At 47.1% G+C, this 12658-nt stretch overlaps 1 protein-coding gene across 1 annotated transcript in view; it reads left to right on the top strand.

Annotated features, from left to right (window-relative positions):
- PHAX (phosphorylated adaptor for RNA export) overlaps window positions 1-6283 on the top strand; it is a 51202-nt gene extending 44919 nt beyond the window's left edge. The window contains exon 5 of the mRNA XM_082261984.1: window positions 5995-6283. Within this exon, the coding sequence (XP_082118110.1) occupies window positions 5995-6255 (261 nt within the window). The 3' untranslated portion in view covers window positions 6256-6283. The remainder of the gene's footprint in view (window positions 1-5994) is intronic.
- Window positions 6284-12658: the final 6375 nt, after the last annotated feature.

Genomic DNA, 12658 nt, shown 5'->3' on the forward strand with positions numbered 1-12658 from the left:
CCACATGGTTTGATTAAAGGGGCACATCTAAGTATGCAGGCATGCGGGGTAAAGCTGTCCACATAGACCATCTTCTGAACCACTGGCTCTCACCGATGTCAGTCTGCAATTGTGATTGGGAAGACTACCCTGCAGTAGAGTGATCTGAAAGCGAGACTTTGAATCGCTCGTGGAGCGCAGCTTGGAAGGGTGTGATAAAGATGGCAGTGCGGAGGATGGTCTATGTGGACAGCTTTACCCCGGATGCCTGCATACTTAGATGTGCCTGTTTTAATCATCAACCATGTGAGCTGCTAAATATTGAACCTTCATTAAATGTAACAGTATTGCTACACTTGGAGGCGCCTCTCTTCTCTTTTATACTCAGTTGTGACATGACGCTACTTGTATATCAAGACATTGCTTGTATATCAAGTCAAAATTTATTTTAAAAATTCCCCGTCTTGCAAAGCGCTCTCAAACCAAGTTACTCTCAAACCAAGGTTTTACTGTATATTTAAAATTTGAATACCTTCTATTTCAACCCATTGGCGCGGGGGGATATACTTTTAAGTGTGTGTATGTATGTATGTATGTATATATATATATATGTATATGTATGTGTATATATATATATATATATATATATATATATATATATATATGTGTATATACCCTCCATAATTGCAGATTGTAAATATTTTTTGCACTGTTCCTTTTAAAAAGATAACAGATGAATGCCATGTGAGTCTCTGCATGAGACTATGGATGTTAAGGCCTAGGCAAAATACATCTTGTCTGTGCTTGTTTTTCTGACATGCTGTTTTCACCTGGGCTGATTACCTGATAGGTATCAGCTGTGGCAAAACAATGTGTGCATGGGACTGTGTAGATGTTCGAGCCGGTTCACACTGGGGCGACTCAAAAGTCAGTACGACTTCATCGTGGCTTGCAAAATGACTTCTCTAAAAGAAGTCAATGCAAGCCGCTCCAAAGTCGCCCCCAAGTAGTGCAGGAACCTTTTTCTAAGTCGGAGCGACTTGAGTCGCTCTGATTAGAACGGTTCCATTGCATGGAATGGAGCGCTACTTGTCAGGCGACCAAGTCGCCTGACAATTCGTGTCAGTGTAAACTGGCTCTTAAGCTATGCATAGTACATGTTGTTGAAATCTCTGGCTTTTTCTCTGGGATTAAAATGTGCTATTTGTATCAATTGTGATTTTTATGAGCTAGCTTGTGCAGTTGTGGCATGATGCAAAGTTTGTTTAAACATTATTTCTTTGCCTATTGTTTTCTTGCCCTGGGCTGATCACCTGAAAGGTATCAGCTGTGACAAACAAAATTAAGCCTAAGCTGCTCTCACTCCATGTGGTTGCTGTTTTCGCCTTGGCCCCTAAGCGCCCACATGTTCATCTCCTCCCTTGATAGCATGTCTGTGGCGAAGACTTTTCCGCACGCGCGAGAGAATCTTAGTTTTTAAGTACATGGGTACGCCGCATGGAGGGCGTGTTTGAACGCAATTGGCGTGCACGTGTACGCCACATAGCATGCCATGCATGTACAGTACAGCATAAATGGGCGCGATTTAGAAGGTACTGTTTCCAACGCGCTTGCCTTTGCTGAGGCTGAAGGGGACGCAGCAGCAGCTGGGTTTCGTGAGTCCCTGTGGGTGTATGATTACTGGCACAAACAGCTCCTGTATCTTGGGATAATCAGTGTTGTGTGTGATAAGCTGTATAAGCTTGGCACAAGCGTTGGGCACACTGAAGTTAGTACCTCAAGTTTGTCTTGCTATAAAGCAATGTCTGCCCCAAAGAGGGCTGGGGGGGGGGGGCAGAGTTGGAAGGGGCACTGTGTGATGCCACCATCAGGCCTTGAAGGTCCTAGATGTGCTTTCTATGTGTCTACTCCCCCTGGACAGCCAGAGGTGACTAGCCAATCTGAGCCATTACGGTTGTCCGGCAATAGTAGCTATCCCAGGTGCTTCTGCCGCAACCTACGTCACTAAAGACAATTTGGCATCGGCATTAGCCAGCCTTGAGGGTAAGATTGCTGACATTGCAGCAGCACAAAGAGGGAAGAAACGTGATAGACCCCCCTCACCTTAGCCACACCCTGAATTCAGTTCAGGATTGGGCAGAGGATGTGGAAGAAGTAGAGTACATTGGAGTACATTGCTACCTGTGAAAAGGAAGAGCAAGCGTCCTTCTTTTCAGATCCCCAGCACTCATACTACCAGTGCTTCTAATTCCAGATGGGGGCGACGGCCTCAACCATCTGGGTTCCCTAAAAAGGTCTCTTTCTGGCATTTGAGCTCAAAGCTCTAAACCAGTTTCTGAACGTTCGTACTTTTCTGTATGGAGTCAATTTATTTAGTCATAGCCTCCCTGCAGGGAGAGGAAATTCTAGCATCCATAGTCATCAAGGATGCATATCTTCATGTGCCTATTTTCCAGGCCCATCAAAGGTTTCTACGCTTTGCGATAGGAAACCGTCATTTTCATTTTGTGGGCCTGCCCTTCGGGTTAGCCACCGCTCCAAACTCGCAAAGATTTTAACTCCAGTATTGGGAGGGATATCTGTAATAGGATATCTGGACGATCTATTAACAAGATTGATCGGCTTCGGCTCTAACCCAAAATGTCTTCCAGACAGTAGAATTTCTAGAACGTCTGGGTTGGATACTGCACTTAGTAAAGTCAGCAATGCAGCCAGTCCAGTGTCTGGAATACATGGGTCATCTTGTGGACACGATACAGGCATAGATATTCTTGCCAACAAGAAAGGTCTCAGACCTAAAGGATCTGGTTCGGTCCGTAGTAAGGCGGAGGTGTCCTTCTATACGTCTTTGCATGATGTTACTAGGAAAGAATGGTGTCTGCATTCAAGGCAATTTCCTATGCTCGGAGGCTAGTCTCTCTGGCTGGGGAGCGGTTCTGGAGGAAGCCACTATTGTCTCCCCATCAACGTTCTGGAAATCTGAGCAGTCGGGCTTTGAAATACTGGATGCCCAGACTTTGGGGTGCCACTGTGTGGCTTATGTCAACCATCAAGGAAGCACAAGGAGTCAGTCAGCCTAGAAAGAGGTGGATATCATCCTGTCCCGGACAGAGGAGTTTGTGCCATGCCTGACAGTAGTGTTTATTCCAGGAATAGAGAACTGGCAGGCAGATTTTTTGAGCGGTCAACAGATGTTTCCAGGGGAATGGTCCCTACATCCTCAGATGTTTCAATGAATCTGCCTATGCTCGGGGGGGGGGGGGTCCCAGATGTAGATCTGTTGGCATCCAAGTTAACAGCTAATACCGCGTTTATTGCGCAGGATCCAGCTAGAGGGGAAACCAGTAATTCTGGTAGATCCTGTATGGCTAAGGAGGGTTTGGTATGCACAAATCCAAGGGTTGGCAGTGACGAGGCCTTGGGGTTCTTCCACTGTGTCCGGACCTACTCTCTCAAGGTCCAATATTCCACCCTGCTGTACAGTCTAGCTTCCTTCATGCAGGGATAGATATGAAATTAGCCTTGAGCACTATTAAAGGGCAAATTTCAGCCTTATCGGTTTTCTTCCAAAGAACCAATCGTTTCCCATTAGTTGGTTCAGACCTTCATCCGGGGAATGTCTGTGCTTCCTTCAGTGAAGCCACCATTGTGTCCTTGAGACCTAAATTTGGTGCTGGCAGTTTTACAAAAACAGCCTTTTGAACCTCTGGGGCAGGTTCCCCTGGTTCGTTTGACCAGAAAACTGGTCTTTTTGATTGCGATAACTTTAGCTAGAAGGGTATCTAGCACTAGCAGCTCTTTCTTGTAAAGAGCCATTCTTGATTTTTCATCAAGATAGGGTGATTCTATGTCCACACCCAGGTTTTTTGCCCAAGGTGGTGTCCGCCTTTCATTTGAATCAGGACATTATACTAACTTCTTGTTTTCCAGATCCTAACTCAGAAGAGGAAAATATTTTTGCATTCTATTGATGTAATGCATGCACCTAAGCTTTACTTGGAGAAATCCGCTCCGATTTGTAAAACGAGAGCTTGTTTGTGCTGCCAGAAAGGCCCAAGAAAGGGTTGGCAGCATCTAAGTTTGCGATTTCTCATTTGGATTTGCCAGGTTATTACCCAGGCGTATGAGTTAGTAGGGAAGGTTCCATCTTTTTCCTGTTAAGGCACATTCTACCAGAGGAGTAGGTGCCTCTTGGGCACATCGCCATCAAGCCTCTATGGCTCAGATTTGCAAGGCCACGACCTGGTCGTCGATGCATGCATTCACTCGTTTCTATCTAGTGGATGTTGGGTCCAAGGAGGAATCTGCATTTGGCCGCAGTGTTCTGCAAGCAGCAGTGTGATTTCTTTTTGGTGATCAGATGGTGTCCCCCTCCCCTCAGATGCATTTAGGACATCCCATATGTTATTTTAGCTCTCTGTGTCCTGTGATGTAGAATAAAGAAAATAAGATTTTTCCTACAGCTTACCTGTAAAATCCTTTTCTTGGAGTACATCACGGGACACGGGGGTCCCTCCCCTCTTTGGGGTTTTATTGCTGCTACAAAACTGAGGCACTTCCTGTGTGGGAGGGGTTATATAGGGGGACATCATTTCTAAATGTTTAACAGTGTCCTTCACCTGAAAGTGGCTATATAACCCATATGTTATGATTTGGAGCTCTGTGTCCCGTCACTCCCGTGATGTACTGCAAGTAAAGGATTTTACAGGTAAGCCGTAGGAAAAATCCTATTTTTTCCCACAAATAGAGCTTTCTTTTAGTGGTATTTTAAACATCTGTGCAATTTTTTTTTTTTTTTTTGCGCTAGAAGCGACAATTCTAAAAAAACAATACTTTTCAAATTTCTGCTATATAACATTCTCCAAAAAAAATTTAAAATCAACATTTTTCATTCTTTTAGGCCAATTTGTATTCTGCTACATATTTTTGGTAGAAAAAAATCGCAATAAGCGTATTTTGATTGGTTTGCACAAAAGTTATCACATCTACAAACCAGGGGAAAGAAATTTTATGTATTTGGTTTTTTTTTTTTTTTTTTTTTTTACTAGTAATGGAGGCAATCTGCTATTTTAGCAGGACTGCGACATTGGGGCGGACAGATCGGACCCCTAACTGACATTTTTTGACACTTTTGGGTGGACCAGTGACACTACAGTAATCGGTGCTAAAAATATACACTGTTACTGTAATAATGACACTGGCAGGGAAGGGGTTAACCTAGTGGGTGATCAAAGGGTTAAATATGAGCCTAGGGGAGTGTTTACTAACTGTGGGGGGAGGGGCGTGTGAAATGACCATAGAGACATGCGATCCTATATAGAAGGATCACTGGCGCTCGGTGATCATTTCAGAGAGAAGAGCGGTTGGCTGTGTTTATAACAGCTGACCGTTGTCCTTTCTCAGCGGGGAGCAATCACGGGTGCCCGGCTGCATTCAAGCACCAAGCGTGCTACCGACGTAGGACTACGTCTGTTCGTGCAGAAGGGCCAGCCTGCCGCAGTAAATGTGCTGCGGGCGGTCCGGAAGCTGTTAATGGTTAAAAATAAATCTCCAACTTTTCCTGCACATTTCCAACGTCTGACCACTTTCTTCAAGAAAGTGTTAATTTTAGCCTTTGGAAATAATGGTGTGTGGCTTCAGAACATTGCTGAGTTTATAAACTTAAAGTTGAAATTCAGGTAGACCCCTGTGAAGGGATTTGTATTTCTATCTAGTCATTAAATATACACCGCTCTGCCACACAGCCTTCTCTGTCTGGGAAGGGTTGCTGATCTTTCCCTGCTACAGGTTTCAATTTTATTTACAGGTCTACACACACCCCTTGTTACTGTAAAGTAAAAGAAGCAGCACACTTGTGTCACTCTCCACAGGGGCTGTGTGATGCTGTTACCAAATCATAATTCGGTACTTGGACAGATAAGTACAGGGCTGCATTCATTTGTCAGCTTAAAAAAAAAGCCTTGAACCATTCTAGTTTTCCTTTTTAACATTTTTTTTTTTTTATTTGCCCTAAAGGAGATCTTTTATGTGGAAAACCAGAAGGAGTATGAGAGTAAAAAGGCTGCGAAGAAAAGGAGGCGTCACATACTGGGGAAAAAGGCTAAGGAGGCCATCAAAAGCCTTAACTTTCAAGAACATGATGATACATCAAGGGAGACTTTTGCAAGCGACACAAATGAAGCTTTAGCTTCTCTAGATGATGAAAACCCCGAGATGAAATTAGACCCTGAAGATGGCATTGAGATTGACAATTCCCATGACTTGGAAACATTTTAACTGGAGCCTTGCTAGGACTTTGCACAAATGTGTATTTACTAGTACAAATTTGAGACTTTTTGTTGCTACAGAATTGACAAAATTTACCAGTTACGTGTAGATTGAAATTAGTAATGGCATTGCTTATTAAATGTGCCTCAGTTTTTTGGGGTAAGTTTTTTGATTTTGTACTTTTTATGTTTGTATTTTGCCTTATGCCCTATTAGTGTGCTTCTGTTTGTTTGTGTGTGTGTTTTTTTCCCCCCAAGCATTGTTCGAGCACCAGAGGCATAGTAATGAGTGTTTGAGCCCTGATGGCAGGACTTATGATGAGGTCACATTAGAATGTTATCCTATTTTGGTATTGCAAGCCATACTGGTAGTAGAAGTATCCTGAACTTGCTAATACAGAATGTGAAGGTAATAATTTTCCCAGCATGCTGGAAACCATTTGGTTGTACTTTTTTTTTTCTCTTATATTGGTGGAATATGCTATAAACACAGGGCTCAGTCTCAGTACTGATGCCTATTTACCACTAGAGAGCGCACTTATTCTTTTGACTTTCATATCCTATAGGTTAGGCAGGCATATCTGGTAATTTGATTTCATCCTGCTATCTTCGAATAGGTAATACTTGGTGCACCTTGGGCACAGATTTTTCAGTTCAGTGCCAGCCTGTTTTGGACTACATGTGGTCATGCACCTAGCTGTTCACAGCAGCAGATATTTTCTTGCATGTTATCCAGGCAACATCTTGTTCTGTAAAGCTGGCTTTTTATTTAACTACCCACCCACACAATTATTTTACAGTATATAGGCTGATCCTAAATAATTCTGAATTTCTAGGACCACCAATGACGGCTGCCAAAAAGTTCCAGCATGGGAAATCTTTACAGAGTCCTAGTTGTTTTCCATTGCATCACATGATCACAGTAGTAATTGTTACTGCCTAAAAAGCCGATCTTGCATGTGACAGTTTAATAGAGCTCTTAATTCGTTTGTCGAAATCACAAAGCAATAGAAGACATAAAATGGTGGTTTTCAGTCTACCTCAAGAAGGTGAATTTGAAATTGCCTTGATTGATCCGGGAAGAAAAATTAGATTGCGTTCTCCAAATTTACTTTCCAAAATAGTTTTGTACCACTTAATTTTCATTTCAGCTCAGTCTTTAAAGCTGAAGTTTAGTTTGTTTGTATTTTTGCCTTCCTTCTCCCAACATACTAATACAATTTTTAAATTAAAGTTTCTCTTACGTCCTCCGACAGTCGCCGCCCACTCATACAGTCTTCACCAATGGGGTATTGACTTCCTCTCCACAGGAGTAGCTAGGCATAAGACTTGTTAATACAAAAGCTTTTACATAGACACACCCATGGAGGCTGTCCCACTGGTCCAATACTCCCCTGCAATCAGCCATCCCAACTCAGATTGTCTTCTGCCTAGCTAAGGAGTAGATAGGCTTCCCTGTGCTGGGGCTACAGTCTCAGCCTTCTTCTATTTTATGATTTATTTTCTGCAAATGTCATTTTTTTCTTTGCATTACTAGCTGTTTATTTTGTCAGCGTTAGTTGGATCTTCGGATGAAGACAGCGTCTGCAGAGGTGGGAATCTGACTGATAGTCCTGGTTCTCCAGGACAGAGGGTCAGATGGAATTCCTGGCCCTCCATCGAGCGTTTAGCAGGCTATGTGTTCGCCCTGGCCTCGCAAACAACCCATCCCTGTCCTCAGGGATGCAGCCTGTGAGGTGGCTACCTCACCGGACACAGCAACGGTTCGTCCGTGCACTACTGGTGTCCTGAGTTTTTGGCTGACGGCACCCCCTGCCATCTGAAGGTGGGTGGTTTTCCGTTTGATATGAGGCACCCCACGCTATCGGGTACAGGTAAGTACACTCTGTGTGGGGCCTCTGTCTGGGGTCGGCAGTCCTGTGTGTCTGTGGTGTCCCCTATGTCTGTGCGTTTTGGGCTCCCTGATCCCGGTCCCTGAGGGTTTTTTTTCTCACAGCCAGCGCTGTGTGGGGTTTTTGGGGGTACTGCTCCTGAGTCACTTTAGGGTGCTTGGAGGTACAGACACGTGTGGCGACCGCTGCGGGGTTAAACGCCGGTCCGCCATTTTAGGTGTGGGCAGCATGTCTGGCTTCACTATGGGCGCTTATACAGCATTGTATGTAGTGTATTTTGGCGCCTTGCGGCGCCATATTGTGTGTGGCAAACTATCGTTCCGAGCACATGTCGACGGCCATTTTACCGAAGCCTCCCATTATTCTCTATAGGCAACCATTTTTCCTTAGCCTGCAGCCTCAGTTCAGTCTCTGGCGGTGACATCACTTCCTTTCTTTCACTCAGGAGCGACCGACTACGGTGGTAACACACTTGTGGGGCTCTGTTCTGCTGTCCTTCTTTTCCTCCTTGTGCAATCTTCCTGGCTTTCAGTTTGTCCCTGCGGGGGTCTGTGTTCCACAGTCATTGTAGCGGTGTGCTGCGGGGGTCCGCGGCGCGCTTAAAGGGCTAGTACCTTACAAAAAAAAAACTTTTTTTGCAATGGAATTCCAGGGCAGCAAATTCCCTTCAGCTTTGGTGGGGGATTCAAGTTCCTCTGAATCCTCTGCCCTGACTAATTTGGCTGCTGTTGTGGCGACTTTGGTGTCCAAAATAGATGTGCTGATGACTGAACGTGCTGCTAGAAAAAGGCCTAGGATTTCTTTTTCTTCTGATTCTGAATGTGACATGGTTGCTGTAGGTAGCGTGCTCTTTTCAGGGTCTCGCTCTTCTCCGGACCCGCAAGAGTCTGAGGGAGAGGCGAAGGTTGCAGGGGTGGATGATTCCCCCCCTGGGACGCCCGAGGAACGCGCAGCTATGGATGCACTGATTCTTGCCGTAAAAGAAACCCATTTAGAGGATGAGCCCAATCCTCCGGGCATTGTGTCCTCTTTTGGTACACACAGGACCCGCAAGACGGCGCAGGTTTTCCATGCCCCGCTGAGTTTCATCACACAGTGAATGAGCTATAGCGCAATTTAAAACACACCTTCACGGTGCCTAAGAAGTTTCAACTTCTCTACCCTTTTGCGGCTACTACGGTTGCGCGCCGGTGTGTGGCTCCTCAAGTGGATCACACTGTAGCCAGATTGAACAAGGCTACTCTGGTTCCCACCGAAGATTCCCCGGTATTTAGGGATCCTACGGATAGGAGGCTGGAATCACTTGCCCGTCATTCTTACATGGTGGCAGGTTCCATGCTAAAACCTATTTTTGCCTCGGTCATGGTGGCTCAGGCTGTGGCGGATTGGACCAAGGTGCTCAAACGCACCCTCATGGCTGATTCTGCCCCACCCCTACTACCTTGGAGATGGTGGACCAGATTTATCAAGGGGTCATGTATTTGTGCGATGCGGCCTTAATTGAGGTCCCATTGGCTGCGTGTCTGTCCAGTGTCGCGGTGATTAATCTGGTTGAAAAGTTGGTCGGCTGACCAAAAGTCCAGAAAAACGGTGGCTGACATTCCCTATGCGGGGTCTCGCCTTTTTGGGGATTCCCTGGATGAATTGGTTAAAGGAGTCACTGGGGGCAAGAGCACTCTGCTTCCCCAGAATCCTAAGGGTAGGTTTTTCCGCGGCAAGCGGGGCCCCGTCTTTAAACCAAATCAGGGGTCCTTTCGTGCCTTCAAGGCGCAGAACAAGGGAAAACCCTTCAAGGGCCAGGGTGGCCAGAGAAAGCCCTGGGCCGGCAAACCAAAATCCGGCCAAGCGAGTGCGGCGGCTCAGTCCGCCTCTGCCTGAAGGGGCGCCCTCACCCATTTCTGGGGTGGGGGGACGTTTGCGTGGTTTCCTCCAACCTTGGCTGCTCCGAATTCCGGACAGGTGGGTTCAGGAAATCATTTGATCAGCGTACAAGATCGAGTTTTTCACGGCCGGCGGACAGATTCTTTCCCTCAAATCTTCATTTGACCCCAGGGCGGTTACAAGACCTGCGTCAAGCAGTACAGCATCTCCTCGCCCAGGGGGTAATTGTCCCGGTGCCTCATCGGGACAGGCTTCAGGGGTTTTACTCGAATCTGTTCACTGTGCCCAGAAAGGAGGGCAAGGTTCGTCCGATTCTGGACTTAAAAGCTCTGAACCGCTTCGTGCGCGTTCGAAAATTACGCATGGAATCGCTCCGCTCGGTGGTGGCCTCTCTGAGTCCAGGAGAATTCCTGGCCTCTATCGATCTGAAGGATGCGTATCTGCACATCCCCATTTTCGAGGGTCATCAGAGGTACCTCCGATTTGCTGTCGCGGAGGAAAGTGTTGGCACCTTTTCTGGGCCTTTTGCGGGCACAGGGCATTGCGGTCTTGGGTTATCTGGACGATCTCCTGTTAAGATCGAGTGCCAGTCAGAGCCTGTTGCGCGATCTGTCCACTATGGTCCAGACGCTCCAGGAGTTCAGTTGGACTATCAACATTCAGAAGTCGACCTTGTCTCCTTCGGTTCGTCTCCGATATTTGGGAATGGTTCTAGACTCTGCTCAAGCAAAGGTGTTTTTACCGAAGGACAAGCTCCGGACCCTGCAGTCAGAGGTCAGGTCCCTCAGGGACAACGAATTCTCGTCACTCAGGACCTGTATGCGGTCCCTAGGGTTGATGGTGTCAGCCTTCGAGGCGATACCATTTGCACAGTTTCACGCACGATCTCTCCAAGCGGAGATCCTGGCCAGGTGGGACAGACTACCTCAGTCCTTGGACCTGAGAGTGTCTGAGTTGCCAAACCAGAATGGATCTCTTGTGGTGGCTTCAGTCCCCGGCTGTGTCGGAAGGAAAATTCTTTTTATTCGTTACTGTGGACGGTGATTACCACGGATGCCAGCCTGTCGGGCTGGGGTAGCGTCCTGGGCAACCTGTCTGCCCAGGGCACTTGGTCGGGGAGGACTGACTCCTCCTTTCCAATAAACATATTGGAATTGAGAGCGATCAGGCTGTGCCTGCTTCATTGGTCGGATCGTCTTCAGGGCCGTCCTGTATGGGTGCAGACGGACAATGCCACTGCGGTGGCTTACATCAACCACCAAGGGGGCACCAGGAGTGCCCGGGTGGCCCAGGAGGTGACCGGTATTCTGTCTTGGGCTGAGACTCATGTCCCGGCGATATCGGCAGTTCACATTCCGGGTGTGGAAAACTGGCAGGCCGACTATCAGAGCTGCCAGACCCTGGACCAGGGGGAATGGTCCCTGCACCCGGAGGTGTTTCAAATGCTGTGCGCGAAGTGGGGATCCCCGGATGTGGATCTGTTCGCGTTTCGGCTAAACCACAAGGTGGAAAGGTTCGTGGCAAGAACGCACGATCCTCTGGCAGACGCTTTGGATGCGCTGGTGGTGCCTTTTCATCAGTATCGTCTGATATATGCCTTTCCTCCGATTCAGTTGTTGTCCAGGTTCCTTTGCAGGTTGGCCTCGGAACAAACCCTGCTGATTCTGGTGGCGCCGGACTGGCCACGCCGGTCCTGGTACGCGGACTTCGTTCACCTGGCCGTCGAGCTGCCATGGCGGCTGCCGATGCGAGAAGATCTCCGGTCTCAAGGACCGATCTTCCATCCTGCTTTAGTCGCTGGCTTTAACGGCCTGGCTTTTGAAAGCCAGGTCCTGAGAGACAGGGGTCTCTCTTCAGAAGTCATTCCTACTTTAATCAAGGCTAGAAAAGCCTCGTCTGGTAAGATTTATTACCGTACATGGAAAGCTTATTTTGCCTGGTGTGAGTCCAGGGGTTTCTCTCCTCGTTCATACTCGGTGGTGAGGGTCTTGGCTTTCCTCCAGTCTGGTGTGGACCAGCGCCTTGCTTTGGCCACGATTAAGGGCCAGGTATCTGCACTGGCTGTTCTTTTTCAGCGCCATGTGGCGTCTAATTCCTTGATTCGCACCTTTATTCAAGGTGTGCGTCACTTGGCCCCTCCTCGTAGGGAGCCCTTACCTCCATGGGACTTGAACTTGGTTCTGTCCGTGTTACAGCATTCCCCGTTTGAAAACATCAGGGAAATTTCGTTGCCTCTGCTGTCTAAAAAGGTTGCCTTTCTGGTAGCGATCACTTCTGCTCGCAGAGTGTCGGAGTTGGCGGCGTTGTCTTGCCGCTCCCCTTACCTGCTGGTTCATAGGGATAAGGTGGTCTTGCGACCTAGCCCGTCCTTTCTGCCAAAGGTGGTTTCGGATTTTCACCTAAATGTGGACATTGTTTTACCTTCGCTTTGTGCGAATCCTAAGCATCATAAGGAGGTTGCCTTGCATTCTTTGGATGTTGTCGGGGCGATCAGGGTTTACCTGTCGACTGAATCCTTTCAGAAATCTGATTCTCTTTGTCCTTCCTGAGGGACCTCGGAAGGGTATGGCTGCGTCTGCAGCGACCATTGCCAAATGGATCAGACAGACAATTGTACAGGCCTATTCGTTGAAGGAACGG

The sequence above is a fragment of the Pelophylax lessonae genome (assembly GCF_965119305.1).
Source record: "Pelophylax lessonae genome assembly, chromosome: 1".
Classification (NCBI taxonomy): domain Eukaryota; kingdom Metazoa; phylum Chordata; class Amphibia; order Anura; family Ranidae; genus Pelophylax; species Pelophylax lessonae.